Source organism: Gallinula chloropus (genome assembly GCF_964237585.1).
Source record: "Gallinula chloropus genome assembly, chromosome: 5".
NCBI lineage: Eukaryota > Metazoa > Chordata > Aves > Gruiformes > Rallidae > Gallinula > Gallinula chloropus.
The window spans coordinates 78,396,267-78,421,496 of NC_140090.1; the positions used below are offsets into that span (position 1 = coordinate 78,396,267).

The 25,230-nt window shown below is 42.0% G+C and overlaps 1 protein-coding gene across 2 annotated transcripts in view; it reads left to right on the top strand.

Moving 5' to 3' along the window:
* The window catches only part of ZRANB1 (zinc finger RANBP2-type containing 1), a 44,830-nt gene that overhangs the window by 1,903 nt on the left and 17,697 nt on the right, over positions 1 to 25,230 (top strand). The window contains exons 2-4 of one of the 2 annotated variants that reach the window (XM_084264935.1): positions 11,104 to 11,201; positions 11,961 to 12,811; positions 24,527 to 24,714. In XM_084264935.1, the coding sequence (XP_084121061.1) occupies positions 11,995 to 12,811; positions 24,527 to 24,714 (1,005 nt within the window). In that variant the 5' untranslated portion in view covers positions 11,104 to 11,201; positions 11,961 to 11,994. Of the gene's footprint in view, positions 1 to 11,103; positions 11,202 to 11,912; positions 12,812 to 24,526; positions 24,715 to 25,230 lie in introns of those variants that run through there. The other variant, XM_084264936.1, reaches the window with a different exon arrangement.

The window sequence follows — 25,230 nt, forward strand, 5'->3', positions numbered from 1 at the left end:
CTAATTACGTTGTCTCCTCTTGAAGAAAAAAGAAATTATTACCTTTACTTTTCTTAGGCAGCTTAAGTAAGGACAGGCAGATGGGGGTGACCCACAAGGCCATAATCTGTTACTGTGGAGTTGTACCCATTAGCATTTTCTCAGAAGTATAATTAAAAATATTAATTTAATTGGAACACTGCGTGGCATAAAAGCGTCAACGGGATTCATCACAGAAGCATGGCTTAAATTGGAGGCTGGTTAAAAGGCAGAACTGGTCAAGGCATCATTTTCAGTCTTATTTAGCCTTGTGTATGGCCATTCTAATTGTATGTCCTTCCATCTGCAAATTCCTTGGGGACAGGATATCCCATCCATCTTTGGTGTCCTTTGTAGGATGGATCTCTAAGTCAGTCACAAGTCTAAGTAGAAAATACTTTACTGATTGTGTGGGGGGGTTATTTTTAATACAGTCAATCACATAATCAAATGGACTCTCTGGCACTTTAATGTGAGATTTACTGGCTCCTTCGTGTGGTATTTATCAATTTAGATGTTAACATTCCTCTCCTCAGCTTCTCTTTGCCACGTTGGGTTTGCACCGGGTTGAGGTTGTGCAGAACTTCAGATCAATACGATATTTATCATTACATGCCACCTACTAATCAGAGCAAGGCAGCCAGACTGCACTACTAGTCCTGTTGGTAATCTTATGCCCCTTACCCTCCCCACTCCCAGATTCAAAGACTTGTTTTGAGCTCGTTAAAACTGATGTCAACAAGTAACCATCATTTTAACTACATGAATTACAAGCCAGTCTCCTAGTACTAAAATGGAACTAAACTTTAGTTTGGCAGCTGGAAATGGCTGGCTTAACTGTAACAGAGTTCTTTTATAAATATATATATATATATATATCTCAAGTAGTACTACTTAGGAAGAGGGAAATAAGGCAGAGTTTTTTTTTTCCACTGCAGCTGAAGCATTTACCACTTCTCTTGTCAAATGTCATAGCTTGGTAAAATCAGTTAAATAACAGATAATTATAACTCTAATGTCAGTTGAATGGATTTTTGTATTACCTTGAAAAGAAAGCTTCTATCTTCTAATTTAAGATCCCAAACATTTGTAATTCAGGCACTTTGCTGGTGCTTATTCTTCTTCACAGCGCTTTGTGCATAGCTGGCGTGGCTTGAACATGCAGGGAATGGGATTGATTTTGTGACTGTTCGTTTTTGCATCCTCAGTTCCTGAAGCAAGATGTCTCACAGGCACCTCGTTAATGCTTTTGGAATTTTCTTGAAATACAGGATTAATAATAGGACTGACCTCCTTGGCCTCTAACAGCTAACAGACTTTGCAAGAACTGTCCTACTTCATGAATTCTGAGAACACGTTAGTCTGCAATAATATGGATTATTTTGGATTTCCTCCTTTGGAAAGGAGATGGTGTGGGCAGGTTTTGGTAGCTCCATGGGCAAACTGGAGTTACTGGTCAGCTTGGTCTTTTTCACAGCAACTCACAAACTCAGTGTTGGTGAAGACTGGGGAGGAGAGGTGTGGAGGGGGTGGAGTAGGGAATGAGCGCAGTGATGTTTGAAGAAGGAGCTGTGTTCAACAGGATAAGGAGACTTTGGTGCAAGAAAGCAGAAGGAATGAGGGACTTTTTAAATTTGTGGGGTTTTTTATGAGATGCACTGGAAAGAGTGGTAGTTGCTGCTATGAGCAGTGTCTTGCCTATGACGCAGACAAGCTCGCAGTCCTTTTGCATCTTCTGCTGTGCAGCCAATATAATTAAGTTGGTATTTTTCCCCTTGCTTATTTGAATGTATCCTGGTATAATCTGTTCAGCTTGTTCTTAAAACAAGGATGTTATTGCATTATTTTTATGTTTTTGTTCTAGTAAGGTGGATTTTTTCTTTGAGAATGGTGGCTAATTTTCCTTGTATCCACATACACATTTTAAATTAACAAGAGTTATAGTGCTTCTAAGAGAAATGCCAGGGGAGACACAGAATTTTATCTGTCCTTAAGGTTGACTCCAGAGGTGAGCTGAAAATCCTTGAGGAGAGCTGGGTGCAACACAAATACCAGATGTGTTCTGTGCAGGGGATGGGGGGGACTGGAAGGATGGACCCATCTCTGGTTTTGTAGGTGTAAATAGAACTCCTTTCTGAAGCTGTCTCTTGTGAGTAACAAGGCTGCAGGCCTTTTCTCTTTATTACCATTTTAATCTTTTTATTCTCCTTCCTGCCACCATGCTAGGAGCCCATAGGGTGCTGTTTTACTCAGGTTCTGTTTGCCATTATTTTTCTAAAGGGTTAAAAGTCTTCCCTGTGATTCTTTGGCTCAGAGTTGATACAGCATGTAGCCTTGAATAGGTGATGTTAGTGAAACAAAGTCTTGAGTTACTGGTGAGTTTACAGATGTGAACAAACTTCTGTAAGTTACCTTCATGTTTCTCTGTCTTCTGGGTATTCAGCAGTTAGTTTTCCTGAGCTAAAGAATATCATCAGAACCATGGTTTGCCTGACTCTGGAAAGAAAAATAAACTGGAGTGCTCTGGTTTGTTTTCAGTAAATTAGAACTATTGTGATCAAGGCATCTTTTAGTGGCTTTGAAGTTGCATGAGCTTTTGTAGGTCCATTCATCTGAAAACCATGCAGCTCTTGGTGCATACTTGGATGATTAGGAAGATAAATTACTGTCATAAATCTCATAAGTGTGGATAATGCGAGGGGAAAATAGGAAACTGGCTTTATGCAGGTGATTGTTGGTTTGTGAGAGAATCCCATTTCTTGTGGTTGTAGCGACTCTTAAGTGCATTGTCAAGGTGTTGGCTTTTCATTCTTACAGGCTAATGGGCTTGAAAGTATTTCTTCTGTCTCCATTCATCTTCCAAGTATCTAAGCAGGGATTCAGTAGACAACTGACCTATTTATTAGTTGCTGTTATCTCAGTACTCCCCTGGAGCAGCATCAGTCCACAGGTCTGAGTCTTAAGGCTCCTGCAGTTTCAGTGAGTGTTGAGTATGTACCTGTTCTTACCTTAGGCCATTTATTTTATTTTGGGGTTTTTTTTCAGGTTCACACTCCCATGATAACTCCATCGATTTGTACAAGGTGATACAGTGTTGTCTGATTGTCCTTTGTCTTCTGTTGGATGGGTCTGTGGGTTCAGATGTTGCCTACAAAGGCTCCCCCTTTCTCTGCTTGTTGGGAAGCTTTGTTTTTATCTTGCTGAAGGGTTGGGATGGTCTGCTGGACTATTTACTTTATTTTTTTGACCTCTTCATTACTGTTTAACTTGGCAGGGATAAAAATAATTGTCACCTCATGGCTTTTAAATGGTTTATTTAGAGAAGGTCGTTCAGTGTTATCTCCAGTAGAAAGTTGCTCCCACCCCCCCAAAAGCAGGTTTACTGGTTTAGAGCGGTTACTCTGAGAGAGCAGCTCAGAGTACCTTGCAGTGATTCATTTGGAGTATTTGGATGTGTATTGAGAGCAAAGTACAGATTACTAATCCCAAGATTAAAAAAACCCTCCAAAAACCCCAAAGGCAACAAAAAATCTAGTGTCACTCCTCTTGAAGGAGTTTGGATTTGTTTTCCCTGTGATATGTGGTACTAGTATATTAGTTCTCTGCACTGTGTTAAGCAGCAACATAGACAGTAGTGGGTTTTGGGTGCTCATAATTGCATTTTTGCTTCACTTTTTCCTTTGTTTTTTCTTATTTCTCTTTTTTCTTCTTTTTTGATACTTTGCTGTCTAGCCAGTATCTTAAGAGCTGTATAAAATGCCCACAGCTTGTATTGCTCACTTGAACTAGAACTAGCCTTAAATACAGCCCAATTGCAAATTTGTACACCAAAGATGGTCCTTAACTGTATCTGAAAGTGCCTTGCCATTAATTAGGAGGAAACTCCACAACAGTGGATATTGAGTGTGTGTTTCCTTCAGTGGAGGCAGGTGGCTTTTCTCCACCAAATGGTGAATCTGTTCGTATCTAGCTGTGAAGTAATTTATGGCCAGCCAGCATCGAGGAGGTCTGGAGGATAATTACCAGTTCTAATGTAGTGTTCCTTGGTTGTTGGACAGGTTAAAGTGTTTTTAGGGTTTGATTTCTGATTCCACAGTGTGTTTTTACTCAGGGCACGACATCTGGTTTTCCTCATCTTCTGCGAGGATGGCTGAGATGTAAACAAAAACGAGCCTCATGCTTGAGGCATATAGTCTAAACACAGATAAACTGTTTTTGTATTTGACCTCCCTTTTTATAAAGAACCCTCTTGTTCAACTTGGGTGCTTTGTCTGATAGAAATGTCCTAAAAGATGAAATTTTAATGGTTTCTGTGTGTTTTAGCACGTATGTTTGTTACTCTAGTGTACATTTCAGCTTGAGTCAGTATTCTGTTGCTGACTGTTCATGGTGATCAGATTCATTAAATGTTGCTGGCTGTACTTATGTGGATGTTCTATCATAGCTCATTATTTTGAGTCACTTTGCTTGGATTTTGATTAGTATCGTGTGGGAGATGCTTTGTATTATGTAAGTGCTGATCTGCTTACTCTCTCATTTTCCCAAATGGTCCTGGTTTCTAAGTAAGCAGTCATATTCAGTGCATCCTAATGTGTAGTAACATCTCATCTAAATAGTTGCTCACTCTTAATGAAGCTTAAACCCAAACCAAAAAACCTTGAAAAATCCATCTTTCTCCTGAAACAGGAGAGGGGACTGAATGGCAAGCTGTGGCTATTGTTTTTTGTAGGGTTTTTTCAGCAGTTATGTGTTTTTTGTAGCTTCTAGTCACAAATTTAATAGAGCTGTATGTAGTTTGTCCCATTTCAGATGAGTAACAAACACAATGTAAACTTGGGCATTGCAGGTCAGGCAGCAGGATTAACTGGAGTGGTCCCAGAGCACAGCAATGCTTCAAGGGGTAAATGTGAAAATAAAAAAGGCAGCAGAAGGAGCAAATGCTTTGTCTTGTCAGATATCTGTTAATTCTGTAATGAGTATTCAGCTTTTGCAGAAGAGTCTGCCTAGGTTAGGATGGAGACCAAACCGTCAAGTTCATTGTCAGTTCTGGTATTTCAGATGTCTCTGTAACCTCCTGTATGTTTGACTTCTTCCTGCGTACAATGTGTGCAGAATTAGGCATCCTCTTGCATTAAAACTGCTTATAAATTCTCTCTCTTCTGCAAAGTCAGGCTTTAAGGTTTATTTGAATTGATAGGAGTTGGATTAGAAGAGTGAATAATGAAAAGGAAGCAGAAGCCAAGTTGGTGGGATTTTTCTGAATAAAGTAGAGTTAAGATGCACTGAAATGAGATGTGAATCCATAAAGCAAAAGGAAAGCCGTTTTTTAATGAATTGTACACAAGGGAAGCCCATCAGAATTCACCCAGTGAACAGGCTTCTAATGTTTTCAACAGTTACTACTCACTTTCTTAGGGGTTTTTCTTTTAGGTTGAGAACTGCATTTCTTGCAGCGCGTTCATTTGTGGGAGATCAAGTCTTTTGGATTTTAACTAACTGCCCACTTATGAAAGAAGATGAAAAGTTGTATTTAAGGAAAGAGGTCATGCCTGAAAGACAGCCTAGGCTGTAAAAACTTGAAGAAAAAAGTTAAAACTCATTTAACATAGTAGTTTATGCATATGTAACTAAGTTTATAGCTAAAACATTTTTCCATTAATGTCATAGTGGTGATTTATGTAGGAACGATTTGTTCTTGAACAGAGCTGAGATTTGAGCTGATCTGAACTCGTGGTGCCTCTCTCAAGACAGCAACATTCTTCCTGTTATCCTTGTTACTGGAAGCAAAGCAACAGCTCTGCTACTTGGAGGAGCAGAGATGATCCTTGTGTGTTTGGAGTGCAGAGCTCCTCCTGGGCTGAGGATGGGAAGGATAACGTAGTTTGAATACGTAGCTCTTGCTTTGTGTCTGTAGTGCAGAGGGTTCTGCGTTCTGTAGTGAGTGCTGCAGCCTGACCCCAGTTCCTTCTGCCTGTGCTGCAAATAGCCAGCTAGTGTCTGTTAAAGACATAGAAATTGCATAAGCAAAACCCCCACTTCATACAGCAGCTCGTGGAAAATTATTCCAACGCTCTTTAGTGAGCTGTTGCAGTGTTTTCTCCTTTTCTCTGACCTGTTTGGGACGGTTCCTTTTAAAGAACTGTCCTAATAACCAAAGCAAACTGTGCTTACTTGTTCAATTCCTCACTTTGGTGTATTCAGGCTCACACAGAAAATACCTCTGCATTTGTGCCTTTGCAGTGATTTATTTTAATACACGGTTGTTGCCCTTAATGTGAAGCTTGGAGGTTCAGCACTGCTCCGATTTGGATGTCCCATTGACAAGGTCAATGTTCTTTAATGTTTTTTGAACCAAGTTGTAGAGACAACAATGGAATTTGTTAGTTCCCTTCAAACCCTTGAAGGTTAGGTTCAAGTTTTAGGCTTTTAATATTCTCATCTGTTGAGGTTTATCCTGAGTTCTTGAGGGAGAAGTCATGCAAGAGTAGTTGAAGGTGGAGTGAGTAAGTAAGTTTAGTAAGTTAAGAGCAGAAATTGTCAGTAAAATTCCACCTCAGAAAACCAGCTGAAGGCAAATTTAATGTGAAAATCAATTCTTAATACTTGGCAATGGATTTCAAATAGGTTATTTAAGAATAGAAGTTGTTTTTGTTGAAGTGAATTGACAGTGTGATACACTACACAAAGGTTCTGGGACCCTGGTAAAAAGTGAATTTGAGGCAGTTAAATACCAAGGTCTTTTATGTAAGAGATGACTGAGGAGGTTTTCAGAGAGTTACCAAGTTTGGAAGAAGCTAACTGGCCTTTTTGGTTTAAGGTTGTGTACATGTTATCCTCTAGGTCATTCTACTGGCTCTATTGAAAAAAATGGCAAATTTTTTGAGTCTCTTGGTATAACTTATATGAGCTATCAAAAGGTGCCATGGGTAGAGTCAGGAAGAGAGTGGGGTGTTTATAAATGTATTTGTTTGGAGACAGAGAAATCGAATGGCTGCAAAATGTTCTGCAGTTTAACAGAGCAAAACCAGCTACAACTGTCTGAATTCAGACTCCTGCATGTTTTATCAGAACTGTTTAAGGTGATAATCCAGATGTGTGACTTCAACAGGTTTCCCTTTTACAGCTTTAATTAGAAAGATTATTTGTGTACAAACTACCTGAGTTTTTGAAGTGTGCTCGTTTTGTGTGTGTAATCAGAAGAGAACTTCAGGTAGTGATGTACAAGGGGGAACGCTTCTGAGAGTGTCTCAAATTATGCAGGGTTAATCATAGGCAAGTCTTTGTCAAAAGCTGTTTGTCCATGGTGTATAAACTTCACAGCAACATTATCCAGCTGTTAGTGAGCAATTACAGCTGTCAGATTGAGACACTTTCCTGGTAGATGTGCATTTAGCTATGCCATCTTTGATCATACATAAAGAAGCCCGTCGGTGAAGTGCTGCTGTTTGATCTCTTGCTTGAGTTGCAGTTTTTCAGAACAAGATGCTTCTGCTTATTTTGTTCCTCTGGAAAGTCACTTCAGTGTTTGAAAATAAAAAGAAATGAGTCTGTCTTTCCTTTGGAGCAGCCTAAGAGGCAGTTACACTGTGAGGAAGGAGACCTTGCCTTGCAGGTCTGGCTGAAACATCAAGTTGATAAGGAAGGAAGGTTTAGATGAGATATTAGGGGGAAGTTCTTTGCAGAGAGAGTGGTGAGGGGCTGGAACAGGCTGCCCAGAGAGGGGGTGGATGCCCCATCCCTGGGGGTGTTCAAGGCCAGGTTGGATGGGGCCCTGGGTAACCTTGTGTAGCTCCAGGCCTGGAGGTTGGTGTCCCTGCCTGTGGCAGGGGGTTGGAGCTCTGTGATCCTTGGGGTCCCTTCCAACCCAGCCCAGTCTGTGATTCTATGACACCAAAATTCCTTTTTTCCCCTCTAAATACAGATGCAATTAGCTTTGTTCAAAAATCTGTACACGTGAGCAAAACAAGGTGGGAGCACTGATTTGATCAGTATAATTACATAAGGTTTCTGCCAGCACAGATGTGCTTCTGACATAACCATCCCAGCAAAAAATCCTACTGTATACTGGTCTAAATCAGCATCTGGCCTGTTTGTGGGGAAGAGCTTCATCGCTTAATGAAATGGAGCTCCATATTGCTCCTTGTTTAAACCAAAGGCAAAAATAACTTCTGGACACAGTGAATAACAAAACTGAGGGGAGTGTAACATGTCCTGACGTACAGACGTTATTTGAGGACCTCATTGTTTCTTCCCTACTCCAGTGTGCCATTTGGTATTTTCCCATGCACCTAGAAGGAGTAAAGCTCTTAAAACAAGTCTAAAGAAAAATCCCTGGTTGTTCTAGGTGACCTTTCTGACTGGTTTTATTTAGTAAAAAGGTAGTCTGATAATGTTTAGATTTTTTTTTTCCCCTTTGATCCTAGATTTGTCAGAATTCAGTATATTCTCTTGAATGTTTACTGTCCAGAAGGTACTTAGTGCCCTGTATAAATTGATCAATAAGAACTTTTTTGGTGTTTTTTGGGTTTTATTCTCTTGTCTGCTCATGCTTTTTGGACATCAGGGTGTGCACCTGAAGCCCAGTTGCTGCTGTGCTGTTTCTTTGAGAGAGGAGCTACTACAACATTCTACTTCTCCTCTGTGAAGAATCTAAAATAGCAAGTTAACCTGGAAGTGCAGTGGCAGGGAAGTAATTCTAAAAAAACCTTACAAGCCTTGAACTGTTGGGTGGCTGGGTGATGGTCCTGTGTCACCAGGACATCAGATGGGTCTGGTGTCCCTGGGATGGTGATCAGACCAAGACCTGAATTAAAAACCAACTCTAATAAGTGAAAGCACTCAATTCCCCCATCTGGCAGTGCTGTAGTGGGTGTTGGCAGAGCTATCAAAGAAGAGAAATTGCATTGCTCCGTTGAGCCTTTTTACACTCTTCATAATAACCTGAGGCCTCGTGTTTGGAGGTAGTGAGCTCATATCTCAGAGGCTCTCAAAGCTGCAGATACTCAGGCTCTCTAAGAATTATGTCTGAAAGCATCTAGCTTTTTAAGGAGCGTAGAGAATAATTGCAGCTAAAAACCTAATCTCGGGATATATGTGAAAGCTTTTCTGTAAGACACATGCACTGTGCTACTTAGTTTCATAAATAGCATCTCGGTGTTTGTTTGGATTGCTTTTGCAGCCAGCAGCTTTCTAACTTGAGCAGCAATCTCCTTTCCCAGTCTTAACATCAATAAAACAGATGATGCTTTGTTTTCTTGCCCCATCCCAAATGTAGGTTGGGATTTGTTCGCAGTGGGAACTGCTGGGTTTAAGGCTTTACGAACTAGGACAGGTAAGAGACCATTTACAGTTACAGATCCCTCTTGGGCTGCATCACACATTGTATGCTGATCTAGCTTTTGATTGAAAGCATTACCTACTTAAAACATGCCAGCTTCTGCTTGGGTAGAAGTGACTCAAGCTTTTATTGGGCACAGAAGTATCTGGACAGCTGCTTTCTGGTTGTCCTTTGTAGAGCAAGTGAAACTGTTCTTGCTGGTTCTGGTGGCTGTTGGCAGGGCACAGATGGTGTGGGATTTCCTTCTCTTTTCTGAAAACTGTCCTTGGGTGTTTTAAGTGCCTAACAAGAATATGTTTATAAAGATAATAAGCTTATTAACAAACATGGAAGTCATTAAAACCCCCTTACTGTAGGGGTGGGAGTGGAAGCTGTGACCGAATGGAATAGATAAATCCAGCATATAGTGTACTTGGGCAGGAGGTGTTTCAGCAAAGCTTTAGTTTGTTTATGGAGTAGAGAAACTGTTTTTCCTCCAAGTTTCTGAAAAGTCTTTATGAAGTCACCTCTAGTAAAATCAAGTTGGCTTTGTATTCTTGTGTATACGTCTGTATTTCTCACTTCCATTTTTACAGACATGGGCACCCTAATGTGATCTCCTCCTCTTTTCCCATTATGCATGGGCTTGGATGTGTATGAGGAGCAGTGGAGGGGAAGCAGTAGGAAGTCTAATTGCCTTCTCAGCACATTCCTCAGTCTGACACAGTTTTATAACGTATAGGTGGGAGTAAAGTGCCCTGCAGGCTGTCCAAACACGTAATATTAGAACCCGGGCTTTATGAGAAAGCTCTATGTGTTCCTGATTGCTCATCTGCTTTCAGGCAGCATAAATATGGATTGCTGCTGAAAAGGATAGTCCTGCCCTCTCCTCTGTCCTGGCCATGCGATAGCCCCTCATTCATGCAGCCACCTGATCTGGTGAATAGATCAGAGTCAGCCTGTTGGAAAAAACCCTACACTCTGTGCTGGAATCCCTGGTTAGTGAGAATAAGGGTGACAGATCAAAGCAGACATTTAGCTGGGCCTTGGGAGAGCAAGGTGTGTGTGTGTGAAGGGATTCTACTGGAGAATGTACCGACTCGCAAATCACTTCCTGACTGGAGAACAGGTATAAGCTAATTTTTAGTTGGATGTGTCTGGTTTTGAATTCAGTCCTGTTGTGTAACCCCTTGAGCTTCTGTTCACTAGACTCGGGGTGGTTCTGTTAGCCAGGAGAGCTGCAGAATGACGAAGGAGGATGAGTCGGTCAGTTGAGATGACAGATTTTTACTTTGGACAGTTCTGCATGCTTAAAAATAGCACCTGATTGAGCCTTGCGTGTTGGGTAAGGCTGCTGGGGGAAGGGAGGAAATAGACTGGATATATTTTTCTACTTGTCCTTTATCTACTTGCCTCACCCTTTCCCTGTATTACGCCCTTTACGCAAACTGGAGGGTATCAAAGCTCTTTTTCCCTTCCCCATCCCAAGTTTCAGATTGCAGTAAGAGTGTTTATAGCAGTGGTGGTGTGAACTTGGCATTGCTTGGATCTAGTTCTTTCACTTCAGCAGAGCAGTAACTTATGTGGCGACTTGTTCTTTATAAATATTGGGTTATTTTAACGAGCCTGTATGTTAGTCTCAGCTGGTCATGATTGAGTTTGAACAAGTAAATTGGGTTCAGAATAGGTGTGGCATTTAATTATTAACTTTCTGATTACTCAGGTCCAGTAGGAGAGCTGTAATGAGTCTGTTTTCATTCTGTTTACAGGAATAGTTATCTGCTTAGGCTCATCCTTCGTATTTGGCAGTCTGAGGAAAAGGTCTGAGCCAGAATGAAGACAGAATCACCTCTTCATTAGAGAAAAAGTGAGTTGAAATCGGATTGAAATCTGGATTGGTAGAATGTAAATACTATGCTAGCTTGTCAACACACACAGCTTGTGCCTGCTTCTAGGTGGTGTTTTAATTTCATGATGCTACTCTTAGGAGTGATGGCCAATCAAGGCCTTCTCTCAGTTAAGCACATGTATAAAATATTCAAATGTATGCATCTGACGTAAACTCCTACACCCTACTTTTCCAAAAGAACTTCTTACTCATTGTGTAACTGCCCAACTACTATGCGCCTTCCTTCCAAATCCTGTGAAGTCTTGCAGTAGACCTCATGGGATCTAGGCTTTGTGTTCCTTCGTGTACTGCTGTATTCATATTGAGTTTTATTTCAATAATTTAATATTTTGTGACTTGTTTCTGTAGCCATACTGGTAGTTTTTCCAGTATTCTCTGTGCTTAAAGTTTATCTGCCTTGTGAACTTGTTTTGGAAGCCTCTGTTCAAATTTAAGAAATTCCAGAAACACAGGACTGAATTTCTGCACTAAGAAATCCAAAATTCTGCATTTCAAATGCTGTTGGCTCAAGTTTTATCCTTTCCAAAGTGTTTTTCTCCAACAAATGTTGGAGTAAAAAGGATTGTGTGATTACTTAGCCTGATTTTTGTATTTGATGTGGTACATATCAACTGGGTTAAATCTCTTTGTTTTTTGTTCTTGTTCTTTTTTTGTTTTGTTTTGAAACAGAGCTCCTATGCAACCATTGTGTACTAATGATGTATTCTGATTACTTAGCTTTCTGCCTGACACAGTTCATTTCAAGAAGTGCATGATGACAGAGCGTGGAATTAAATGGGCTTGTGAGTATTGTACATACGAAAACTGGCCATCTGCAATCAAATGCACCATGTGTCGTGCTCAGAGACCTAGTGGAACGATTATCACAGAAGACCCATTTAAAAGTGGTTCAAGTGATATTGGTAGGGACTGGGATCCTACAAGCACTGAAGGAGGGAGTAGTCCTTTGATATGTCCCGATTCTAGCGCAAGACCAAGGGTTAAATCCTCATACAGTATGGAAAGTGCAAATAAATGGTCGTGCCACATGTGCACGTACTTGAACTGGCCAAGAGCGATAAGATGTACTCAGTGCTTGTCCCAGCGTCGGACCAGGAGTCCCACAGAGTCTCCTCAGTCTTCAGGTTCTGGTTCAAGACCGGTCCCTTTTTCTGTTGATCCGTGTGAGGAGTATAATGACAGAAACAAACTAAACACAAGGGCTCAGCACTGGACTTGTTCTGTTTGTACATACGAAAACTGGGCGAAGGCCAGGAAGTGTGTTGTGTGTGATCATCCCAGACCTAACAACATCGAAGCAATAGAACTGGCAGACACAGAAGAGACTTCTTCCATCATAAACGAGCAAGACCGAGCTCGATGGAGGGGAAGCTGTAGTAGTGGTAATAGCCAAAGAAGATCTCCACCTACCACCAAACGTGAATCCGATGTGAAAATGGACTTCCAAAGAATCGAGTTGGCTGGAGCTGTTGGCAGCAAGGAAGAACTTGAAGTTGACTTCAAAAAACTAAAGCAAATAAAAAACAGAATGAAAAAGACTGACTGGCTGTTTCTAAATGCTTGTGTTGGTAAGTTGTTTGCTGCTACCTTATACTGCTATGCCTGTGGTTGGTTACTTTGGGAGAATGAAGGGTTAAAATGGAAACTTAGAATCATAGAATCATAGAATGGTCTGGGTTGGAAGGGACCCCAAGGATCATAGAGCTCCAACCCCCCTGCCACAGGCAGGGCCACCAACCTCCAGGCCTGGAGCTACACAAGATTTAGGTTTTGAAGATTTCTTTTTGAAAGCTTCTGAAAGTGCTTTTCTTAATCTCTGTGCTTTATTTTTAAAAACTAAACCTAAATGTCGAAGTTCCTGAAATAGCACCTGCTGAGAGAGGGTGCAGGGTTCACCCATGGTCTGAACAGGGTTAGACGTGTTGCCCAACTACTCTTGGACTTTATTGACCTTTTGTAGAAATGGATATCGTTGTAACCAAATCCTCTTGTTCTGTGTGGCTGTTGGAAGGTGGAAAGATTGCAAAAACCAGTCTACAGCACAATGTAATGCTTGTAGTACTGTAAAATATGCTGTGGCTGGGAAATTAATATTACTCTTCCTTTTTGCTATGGCAAGATATGCTAGTAGAATCAGCAGCTGCAGCTTGGGAGTATTTGTAAACACTGTAGAGCTTGCAACAGTACAAGATGCTCTGTCAGATGTTAAAAATAACACCAAAATATGTAGCTCCAAGAAACTGCATGTGTAATACTGACCTTGAAAGTAATAATGTTGTATTAATAGAGTTACTGTGTTGTAAATGTTTACAGGCTTTCTGAAAGTATTTTTGTAGTCAACTGCTTCAAAAAAAAATCAAATACCAATTTTGTTTTGTATTTTAGTGCTTTCCTAAGGAAATTCTGGATAATTCTCCCAATGCTGTTAAAGAACAGAGACATGTGAGAGCAGGGTTTTCTTCAGTTATTGACCTTGTGAGTTAACTTTTGTGCTGTAACTTCCCAGAAGCAGATATCTCGTGCCCTAGCATACAAGCAGGCTAAACACTTGAAATACACAACTATTTATAGAGTAAAACACTTCATTTGAAACTCTAGCACTACTAGTATGTCTCATACTGTTCCTTAACGTCTCCTGCAGTCACTTCATGGTTGTTACTACTGAAAAGCTACTTTGTGGAACTCCTATTTAATATATTTCATCAGGTGTAAATGTTCTTTTTGGGTATTGTGGGTTTGTTTTCCCTGAGCTAATAAGTAGTTTATTTTTGAAAGTAGTTAGATGCCTCAGGATTTCCTGAGACCTTCAGCTCCTTACCTGGTAGCAGATACACTGCTTTTTTCCTTCCAAAATGAAGCAACTGAAATTGTGTGGCACTTTGTAAATTATCAAACACCCCAAGTCAATATTATTGGATGCCATTCCTGTGCCTTACAAGCACCTTACCTTACATTCTCAAAGCAATTGTCTTAAATATTAGGGTATTTTTTTCCCCTCTGCTTTTCAAAAAATGATGATTTTTTTTTTTACTATTCCAGTGTTACTTATAATATTTCACACTTCCAGATTTAATTGTGTGGGAATGGCTGTGTTTATATGTGTGAGTTTTGAAAGTGCTGCTTGTGACTAGATGGTTGTACGTGAAACTCAAAACTGCATTCAAAGAAACTGAAGTCAATAATGATGTTTCTTTTAAAATTAAAGTAGGTTGAAGGTGTATTGGAGGGATTTCAATGAGAAAGCCAGAATGCAAATAGAGTTGTGCACTGATAATTTTATTACTGTTATGCCAAAAAATGTCATGGATTCCTTTCTCTAACTTAAATCACTATAATTCAACATTTTAACCAGGGGAGGGGGGGAATACCAGCAACCCAAAGCTTTTAATTACCAATTCTTCATTTCAGAATTTGTAATACTATTTCCAAATATTCCTTGTGGCAGGAATAACCTTATGAAGATTGATTGAAAACCACCCAGATTCTCATGTGGTTTGTCTCTGGGTGTTTTGCAGAGCCTGTCTGTAGTGGAAAGGTATACCACTTTAACCAGTAATTTTAAAAGCAATAAACCCCACCTGTGCTGGTTGGTTTGTTGTCTTAGTGTGACATTTAAAGCAATTTAACTACCAGTTGGACAATTGTACCCAAAGCATTTGCTCTTAACATTGAGGTCAACTGAGTTCCTGTGATGTAGTGAGTCAACGCTTGAACTTTCAGCTGAGCTGAACACTTGTCAATCCTTAGCCAAACCCAGTTATAAAATGGGACAAGTTCCTGTTAAGTGTCAAGTAAGCTTGTGAAAATTGGTGGAGTAAGAGTTGGTGTGTAGCCTGTTACCATAGGCTGACAGGTGATGGCTTGGTAGGGTTTGGGAGCTTCAGCCTGCACACCTCCAAATCTGAGCTCGGTCGCTTGTGTGGAGGGTCCATTTGCTTTGAGTTGCTGCATCTCTCCCACGTAAGATCAATTTAAAGCTTTTGGATGTACAAAGTGTAGCTTTCCCTGAAGTTAAAAATAAGGATTAGAGGAGTAGGAGTAATTCTTGGCAGACTAGTTATTTTCTTTTCTCCTAGAAGATACTATCTTTCAGAAGGTACCAAGGAAAATGCTTGATGCTTTAGGACATCTGTTTACTTGAACTGCTTCTCATCTCCAGTCTAGTATAAAATATTTCTTACTAGACAATGAAACTCAACAGTAAATGTAAAAACATGTATCAGACTGTTGTTTTCCACTTGTTCTTTTAGCTGAAACACGAAGGTAGATGTGTGTCTTGTGTGGGTTGAGAGGTACCTGTGTGTGCATGTTTGTGGGTGGTTTTGCTTCATTGGAGACACCTGTTAATGCTCTACCCATCTCAGTAAATAAATACTCCATCAAGGGTTCCTCTCAAATCTAGGCTGTACAGACTGTGAGGAGTGCAGCTCTTGCCTTTCAGCATGAATAGTTTCCTTGATGGAGGGTATTCTTCCCAAATCAAGATTAGTGGCATTTCCCCTTTCAAACCCCGCAAGTAAATGTACTTGAGTGTTATTTTTGTTACTTAGCTTTTGCAGCAGTGGATGTATCTGTCAAATGGCACTTTCTCAAAAGGATGGAATTTTAGAACTGATTGAAATAATTTTAAAATTTATTAAAATCGAGGCAGAACAGCCAGAAGTATGGCTGCTGAATAGCATGACTTGCTACAAGCACCAATATGAATTACAGCAAGAAATTATAAACGGCTTCTGCAAGGACACCAGTGCTTTCTGCTGTGCTAGTGCAAGGTTAATGTGAAGTCCAAGGTGATGCCCATTTCTTGGGGGGGTGGGAACTAATACGTATTTAAAATACAGCAGAGCTTGTCTGTAACTCATGGTATCTACGCCAGAGAGGCTGTGAGAGGCTTGGTGGCACGTGGGGCTTCAGGAATTGGATGTGTAAGCAGAGCTGTGCTGCTGTGGGTCCTGGTGAAGCTGGTTATAGCTGACTGTGGGTTGAAGTAGTGCAGACAGGTGAAGGTAGTCAGGGCTATAAAACCTTTCCAGCATTCAGAGTTTGCTCAGGGCTTATGGTTCAGGACTTGCTGAAGCATTCCATCTCCTGACACTTCAGGGCTGGGTTCTGCAGTGGTGCTGGCAGAGCATGGTTGATGCAGGCACTGCCGAGGACTCTTGGGTTGTCTCATCAACTCCTGAGCTTGAACTGTAGCCTACAGGTTGAGTAAACTCTGTTTCTTCTCCACTTTTCTGCTTCAATCCTGCTTATTAACTGCTGCAAGGGATTTTGCTCTGCTTTGGGCTGAGGTCAGTATGCTGCCATCATGGGCCAGACTTCCCAGGCTGGGGATGGTGGCTCCAAAACCAAGTCGACACACACATTCCTCTTAGCTGTGTGAAAGAAACAACTCAGAGTGTGTTTCTTAAACAAATCCAAAATATTTAGAGCAATCTGTAATGAATCTTATTGTGCAGTACATCCTTAAAAGGACTGTTAGTTCATTCCTGGTATTCCTACATATGTGTCTGCTCAGTTTTTTCTTTGTCAACTACTTTATCTCTCTTACAGGGGTTGTTTTTTTTTTCTCCCCCTCTGTCCTTTTCTCCCTTCAGTTTTCTGAAATCTTGCCCAATGTGTTACCCAAATGGTCTGTCCCAGTTTAGGTATGAAGCTGCCTGGGCAGTGTCCCAGAGTGCTCCTCAGCTGCAGGAGGATGGAGGCCACCTCCTCATCTGTGTCTCACAGAACATGTGGCTCTGTGCTGTCAGTAAAGGCAGTCTGAAGGCACTGACAGACCAAGGTGCTTTCAGCTGACACTGCCACCACCACAGCCCTGCTAGCTGCTTGTTTCTGTCCTCCTCATGTGACTGCCTGCCAGTGCACAATGAAATGTGACTGGAAATGAGTGTTGCTAAAAATGAAACTCATTGAGCTCGATTATGGGGTGTTTTGTGGTTAGTGTGTTTGTTTGTTTTGCTGAAACCCTGTCTGGTTTCCTCATCACACCCGTGGTAGAGCTAAACCCTGCTGCTGTGGTTTGTGCTCTAGTAAGGGAGTGGGAAGTGTATGGGTGGGAAAAGCTGCTGGAGGCCCGGAGGGGTCATGCACCCTGCCTTGCTGATGTCAGCTTAGGGTAGCTTGAGCTGTCAGGGGATGTGTAGCAGGAATTGGTTGCTGGCAGGGGATACCTGCCACGCTGGCTTTGGCTAAATGCAGCAGACAGTGCCTGTTGGGATGGATGGGGGGCAGCAGTCCCTGATGAGAGCTGTACAGCCTGGCCTCCTTCCTTTGTCCCTCTGATACTGGGAAGTGTGAGTTGGCATGTCTGTGTGCTATGCCAGGTAAGGATCTAAGCTTACAGCTTTCACCTGGATAAGAAATCTTGTTGTAGTGTTATCTGTGCCCTATACATCCATCCAAAGTCCTTTACATGCATGTACAAATCCTTCAGAGTAGATGACTGTGTGTGTATCTTAACTCCTGAAACATGCTTTTATTTTGGTCTCTTGACTACTTATTTTTAAATGCTGAGCAATATTTGGGGCTAAAAACGATTGAATCAAGGTAAAAAATAGTTAAATTTGATGTGGAAGCACTGATGGCTAGCTTTGTCAGTCATGATTTACCACTGCCCAGCCTCCCTTTAAGAGTGCAACCCTACTGGGTTATCTGGTCATCTGTTAATGTGACAAGGGGTGTGGATACCTCTGAGAGGTGGGACAGGGGATAAGGACATCTTTCAGCAGTTCTTCTTACATGTATGCTGCTTTGTCTTGAAATGGTATCTCAGAAATACACTACATGAACTGTATGTAAGGGTGAGAGCTGCTTGCTTGGGAAGAAGAGTAGGTGGTAGTTGTACAGTCATGTGTTGGATGGCTTCAAGATCAAGGTAAACATTGCCTTTGAAGTCAGCTACATTGTAGGGTGATGCAAGGTGCTGGGTTTGAAGAAAGTAAAAACTTCAGTATTCAGAAGGTTCTGTCTCAGGCTGCCCTTACCTTGAGAGTGATCTGCTGTTAACTGTGTGCTAATACTAACAAGGGAGGTCCTGGAAATGAAAGAGGAGAATGGACTGAAGGGTGTGGTTAGAAGCCCATACAGGTTTTTCAGACAATCATCTTTTGTATTAATTGATGTGTCAGGTTTGCTTGCAGAAGACTTAGACTTCTTCCTCCAAGGAGAAATTCTTCTCAGACTGACAGGTTTTGGTGCTCAGAATGCCAAAATGATACTAAAATGATACTAAAACTTTATGGCCACTTGATGCACCCCTGGTGTATAGTTGGAGGAAAGCAAGGGCTGAGCTCCAGAGAATCCGACTTGTGTGGTCAGACCACAGCTCCTCAGCACTCTTAGTGTTGGAGGACCAGTAGGATTTTTAAGAAGTGTCAGAAATAGGCTTTATGGATCACCTGGTAGTACCTCACTTGCTGAAAGGTCAGCTTGGCACGTAAACCAATCTTGGGATGGGTCTGTAGGTGAGTGCAGGAGAGCATGCATGTGGTGTAGACCACTTGTGATTGTATCTGTAGCAGAAGTGGCCCAGGGCTCCCAAGTTTCTGATCTGGTGGATGTTGGTTGGTTGAGAAATTTGCCTCCTGTTACCCAGCAGCTCAAGGAATAGTGAAGTTGATTATTACAATCGTCCCACATCTGAGGCACAATGACCTCCTTGAGATGAAGTGTTTCCTTTTGTAGTCTACTCAAATCTGAGAACACGTTGTGTACTGTAGCATTTCTACCTCCTTGAATCAAAGAAATCTCAGACCTTTGGCTTGTTCTTTAGCTATTTTGATCTTAACAGCCATCTTTACTAATTTAGCAAAATTGTATTTGTTTTAGCGGGTGTATCACTGAAATGAATTCTCTTTGCTTTTGCTTGTTTCACTTCAGCTTAGTCCTGCTCAGCCTTCCAAGGCTTGGAATGCCTGCCCTGTAGTACATACAGGGCTGTGTCTGTGCCTCTTAACACCGTGATGCTTTGAGAGGGGTTTTGAGGGCCAGAAGCTTACTGCAGGCTGGCTGACCTGCTGCTGCTGCTCTGCAACTGCTCGTTCACCTCCACATCAGGTTAACAGAGGTATCACTGAGGAACCCATAGCTAAATCGACAGCAAATGTGTTTGAAGTGAGGGTTGTTACTGTCCTCACTTGCTTTTAGTCTCTCTGCCTTACTGAAACCTTGCTGCTGTGGGGAGCTGTTTGTGGAGCTGGCGTGCCCGTGTCCTGAGGGGCGAAGGCGATGCTGCTGCCCAGTTTGTCTCCCCCAGCCCGTCTGCTGTCCCAGCAATAAATGGCAGAGCTGTTCAGTCTGTTCAGAAACACTTCCCTAGTTCACTTGAAGGTTGTGCCAGCCAGTGTGCTCCACAGCTATCAGAGAGATTGTGGGGTAAATAAAGGCTGCTGCTACTGTGTTTTCTCTGGGAACTTCTGCATCCGGCTGTCCTGGAGTCACTGAAACCCTGCAGTGAGGGCAAACAGGGTTGTGTTTTCTAGATATGCTTGCAAGGTCCTGGGTGTTTTCCAGGTTTGCTTAGCTACTGAACCTATGAATATTCTTCTGATAACAGAACAAGAATGAATGTTGAATTCAGTAGCATCAGTAGTGTGGTTTTGGTAGCTGGGCTAACTACAGGCTTATTAAATAAAAGCAAAGGTAAGGTCTGATACCTGATGAGGAAGATGCTCCCCGTGCCATGAAAGGCAGTTTTCAGACAGAGCAAATGCCTGAATTGTGGATGGGACACAGTGGAGCCTGTAAACACAGACTGTTAACTTGCACTTGTGTTTTCTCAGGACTGGGGTGCAGCATTTGGTGCTCTGTCCTGTCACTTTGGATGTGTGGCTGTAGTCAGCTGCTTGTGCATTAAGCAATGTGAGACTTATTGAGGGGAGACACACAGGCTGGTGCCTTCAGTCACCACACCAACCTAATGTTTCTGGAGTTGATTTTAAAGCCAAGCTGGTCTTGCTGTGGGTCAGAAGTAGCCACAGAGTCACAAGGATTCTGTTTGTGTCGCTCCTGTAACTCATGGGACCTGTGCCCTCCCAAGAGGTGTAGCTGCTGGAGCGCTGGCAGGCACTGTGGGGACAATCTTCAGGCAAATGCCACTCTTCCTTGTGACATTTTAGCAGTCTGAGGAATGCAGTGGGTGTCAGTGGGGAACCATCCAACTGGCACAGCACCCTCTCAAAACACGATTCAAAGACTGCTTGTGTCAGTAATCAGGCACTTGTGTGGTATGAAATGTAGTGAATTCTAACGTCAGTAAATATTTCTGTGATACTTCTTGTAAATAGTGTTTTGTCATGCTTTGTTTAAATAGGCTTAATGAATTGGAGGCTCTCATTCATTTGTCAGAAATCAGAGCCATTGTAGGCGTGTGCCTCCTATTGTCAATAAAAGATATTAAGACCTCATTTTTGGAGTGGTGATACTGCATTTAGGAATTGTAGGCAGTTGTGTGGAGGCAACCTGACCCCGTAGATTTGGGGCAAGGTTTGTGTCTTCTGGTTCAGATTTCTGGCAGTGTGCCTGTTACTACTATGCTTTTGCTCAGCTTTGGATTGTATTGCCTGGTGCTGCAAGCAGGCTGGCACCTGATGGGCCATAAGGAGTCTTTTTTCCCTGTTCTTTTGAAGCAGCTGAAAACAAGAAAAGAGAAATTGGCAGTTTTACTGGTGTGGCTAAGAGGGGCCAAGGAGGTTTGTAATGATCACAGATTCTGGGGGCTGCAGCAGTGCTTTGGGGTACTCTGGTCACAGGATTTCAGTGCAGTTAGCACCAGATGCTACAGCAGGTTTGCAAGAGGAAGCTTCTTAGAAGGAAATACTTGTCAAGTGCTCTGTGTGCAAAAAAACCAACCCCAAAAAACCCCAAACAAACAACTCTGTATGGTTAACTTTTTTTGGTGTCATGTTTATCTATTGAGACTCAGTTACAAATCAGCTTATGCAGAACTTATCTTGTCTGAACTTGATCTAAAACTTTCCTGATGCTATTTTTAGCTTTCCCCTCACCCCAAGCAGTCACTTGGCTGTTTGGGTCAAGGGATGGAGGGTGACCAGTTATGATGCAAACCCGTGAGCACATCACCACCAATCCATGAGCTGTAACTGCTGGTTTGATGTGTCATTCAGCATACCATCACTGGTTTTTCACTTCCAGATGCAGTGCTGCCAGCCCCATACCTAAAACACATTTACAGTCTCTGTTTTTTTTAAATAAGGCCTGGAGAGCAGGTGTGGTTTGCCTTGTTTTGATGAACATATTGATCTTTAGCTTAAACCTCAGCGAGGTTTAGGAATGTACTTTTTAAATGGCAGCTTATATAATGATTTTAGTAATTAATTCTGGGACATGAGACTTTTTAGGAATGTCAAGTATTGCAAGACGTGGGAATAAACATCAAGAACTGGCAGTACTGCACACAGCACATGTCACTGGTTTGGATCCTTCCTGCAGCTTGTAGTAGTTAGTGCTGGAAGGCATTGCCAAACCTCACGTGACTGCCTCCCAGCATCCGTCCTAGACCTCAGCTCTTGCTTTGCTTAAGAGTGGGATGATGATAATAAGTTGCCTTAGGAGCTGAGAGTGAGGGATTAAAAGAATAATTACAAATATGAATTGACCCTGCGCTGAGTTATGGCTGTAGTAGCATCTGCTGCTTGCAGTGTGTATGGATGGGCTGGCTGACTGGAACTGTGTTATACTGTTCAACTGTGAATACCATTATTTGGGTCTGATTATCTGTCATTGAAAGATTGTTTTTGGGATGTTTTGAAATTGGTCTGGGGTATTTGGGTTGTAAGGGTAGCCACCCCAATTTTGGGTGGGTTTTGGTGTGTTTGCCATTGGGTGATGTGAAGGTACAGATATAGGAACAGGACTCCTTCCTGTATCAACAGAAATGTTTAAGATATAAAAGGGTATGAAGTGGTTATCACTCTTTAAGATGTCTTTCCTAAATTACTATAATAACTAAAAAATCAAGGGTGTCACAAGACAGCAAAGAATCTGCTCTTCTATCATGATATTTCATCCCCTGGGGATTCTTGGGTTTGCTAACAGGTGATGTATTGAAGCTGTCGTATAACTTGTTTTAAGAGGGCAGGTCATGAGACATTGTCTGACTTTGATATCTGTGTGTGCATACATATCTACACCAAAAACCCCTCCAGCAAGTCAGCTGGCTGCGTTGGGTTGGAATGAGGTATCACGAGCAGCCTTGGCATTGCCTTATCAGTGACATAGACGTGATGGTGTGAAAATTCAGTGCCACACTTGGCATTCCTGTTATGGGTACAGCACATATTGACAACACTGTGCCTTTTGCTTCAGCAGGCTTTAGTTCCACCCAGGTGGAAACATTGCAACAGGGGCACAGCTGTGCTGGTCACATCCTCTATTCCTTTGATGGAGAATGTCGTGGAACTTTAATCAATGAATTTCTGATTGTTATTTCCCTTCCTTGAAGTAGCTCTTCTCCATCTCTAGGAGCTCCTTTATTTCAAAGACAGTGGTTTTTCCATCAGTAAAGTTCTAACCCCTATGGAATGAGAGCCAAACCAGAAAGACATCACCCTTGTCTGACTAGTTCTTTAACTCATCTGGGGTGAGCAGACAGGCAGGTACTTAAGTAGAATGAGACATCAATGCTGGAGTGGAATGTGAATGTCTTCCTGTGTGAGCAGGCCAGAAGCATACATCAGAAACCAGAGAGATTGCTGTCCTGTATTGTTTTCATTCCGCCCTGGTAGGACTCTGGAGGCCTCAGTGGATGTGTAGATGTTGTATGACTCAAATGTGCAGTGCAGTTTGTGTTCTGGAACTTCTCTGTTTACACCACTGTTGAAATGAATAATCGTAACTCTGATTTGTAGAGGCTTGTTAAGCAGAGCTGATAACTTCGTAGGCAAATGTCTTGCACTGATAATCCATCCCTTTCCTCCCCCTGTGCTGCTTCTGAAAGCTTTGTAATCTCAGCATTGGAAATGATAAGACTTCTTGGCAGAGCTCAGAATGCTTTCCTAAATCCTGGATTAACCAGCGACCCAGCAGTCACTGTGCTTCCCTGATAGTAGGCAGTTCAGTTTGTGCTGGGTTTTCTGGACTTGGTGGGGATTTTTGTTTGTTTTCTTGTTGTTGTATTTGTATCTTTTAGTCTTTTTTTTTCTGCTGTCTGAATCTTACACCTGAAGAGGAGCGAGTGCCCTGAGCAAGTCTGATCACTTTTGGAGTGTTAGCAAGCAAATTGAGTGAAGGATGGACTTAAGCCTCAGTTTCCAGCCTCGTGGCCTCTGCTCAGCTGCTGACTCCTGGGAGTTGGCAGGAAGGTGTAGCTACAGAAAAACTGGGGAGAGGGTTGTCTTGTCTCTGTGATCTGTGCTCTTCAGCTGCTCCTCAGCAGTCAATTGGAAGTATTCTATTTACTTCTGTTAACGGTGGCTCGGAGATGACTCTTCTCTTTCCTCAGTTTAGCATTACATGGTTCCCTTAGGAAGTGGATGTCTACAATGGATCCTTCAGAATTGAAGGAATTTCTAAATTTAGGAAGTCTTACATTGGAACTGGTACTGTTAAAGATACCACCACCACCACACCTTGTTGGTGGTGTGTTTTGATAGTTGCAGCTGAGGAATGCTTTCATCATGAACAGTCTGGATATGAAACCTGGTACAGAAGTTAGAGATTTCTAGAAGACATTAGTGCTCCCCCACCTTCCTCTAGAAAGTACACACAGCCTATGTGTGTAACTTCTTTAATACAGCACCCTGAATGATAACTCTGTAAGTTTAGTAGCAGAGATGGTGGGCTGAAGAGAACTTTGCTGCTCTGTACCCTCTACAACATTGTTTTAAACCATGTTTGGGGAAAAAAAATTCCAAAACCCTCTTGAGGTCTGTTTCTTAGATTCAGTAGTTTGTTTTCAGATGAACTTAAAGGGAGGATGTAATAATCAAACTCATCTCTGTCCTGTGAATGACTGGCTTTCCCTCAGTACTTCTGATCAAATCAAACACTAGTAAGTAATGCTAGTTATTTCATCAGCATCTCTTTGCAGTTGGCTTTTGATCTGCTGTATCTTCCAACTGGTTTGGCTTTTGGAAATGGTCTAGGAGGTAAGTGTAAATATGTTGTAGTCTTCAGTTTAAATATTGATCTTGGCATCAGTTGATCTTTGTATGTTAGGTCTCTACTGGAATAGAGATGAACTGTGTTAATTACAATAGCTTGATCTAGAATGGCTCGTTCACTAGTGTAAAGGATATTTTTATGTTGTATTTTGCCTTCAGGAGTTGTAGAAGGTGACTTGGCTGCTGTGGAAGCTTACAAGTCATCAGGAGGAGACATTGCCCGCCAGCTTACTGCAGATGAAGTTCGCCTGCTGAATCGCCCTTCGGCTTTTGACGTGGGGTACACGCTGGTGCACCTGGCGATACGCTTTCAGAGACAGGATATGCTGGCCATCCTGCTCACAGAGGTGAGTGCCTTTGGCCCCTGCACAGCCTGAATAGGAACCTTATGTAACTGTACCACGGTCTGCAGCTGGTGACATGCAACTTTATTGGCTAGAAGATAGAGGCTAAAATTGTTCAGATCCATGAGTTGCTGCCTTGTGCCTTTGATGCTCCTCCTTAAGAAGCCAGTCCTTTAAGACTCTGTGTATGGGGTGGTCTTGAGGACGTTTGGTTGCCTCATTAATGAGGAGTTTTGGCACCCGTTCTGACCTTACTGGTGGTGGAAGTAAGCTATTGTGAGCCTTCCTGTGCTTTGGGTGGGGAGAGGAAATGGCCTGAGAGCAAACCACTGCAATTAATGATAGTGTAGACTTTTTTTTCCTGAGTTTTGTTAATGAATAAGTCTACCTGGTCTTTCTTCCCTGGCTTCTGTGGGAGCTTCTCTTCTAGAGACAGGGAAATGTCTTGCTTTGCAAAAGTGCTGCATTTTTTCTGCTCTTAGCCCATGTTATAGACTGGTCGTTTCCTCTCTGTGGTCC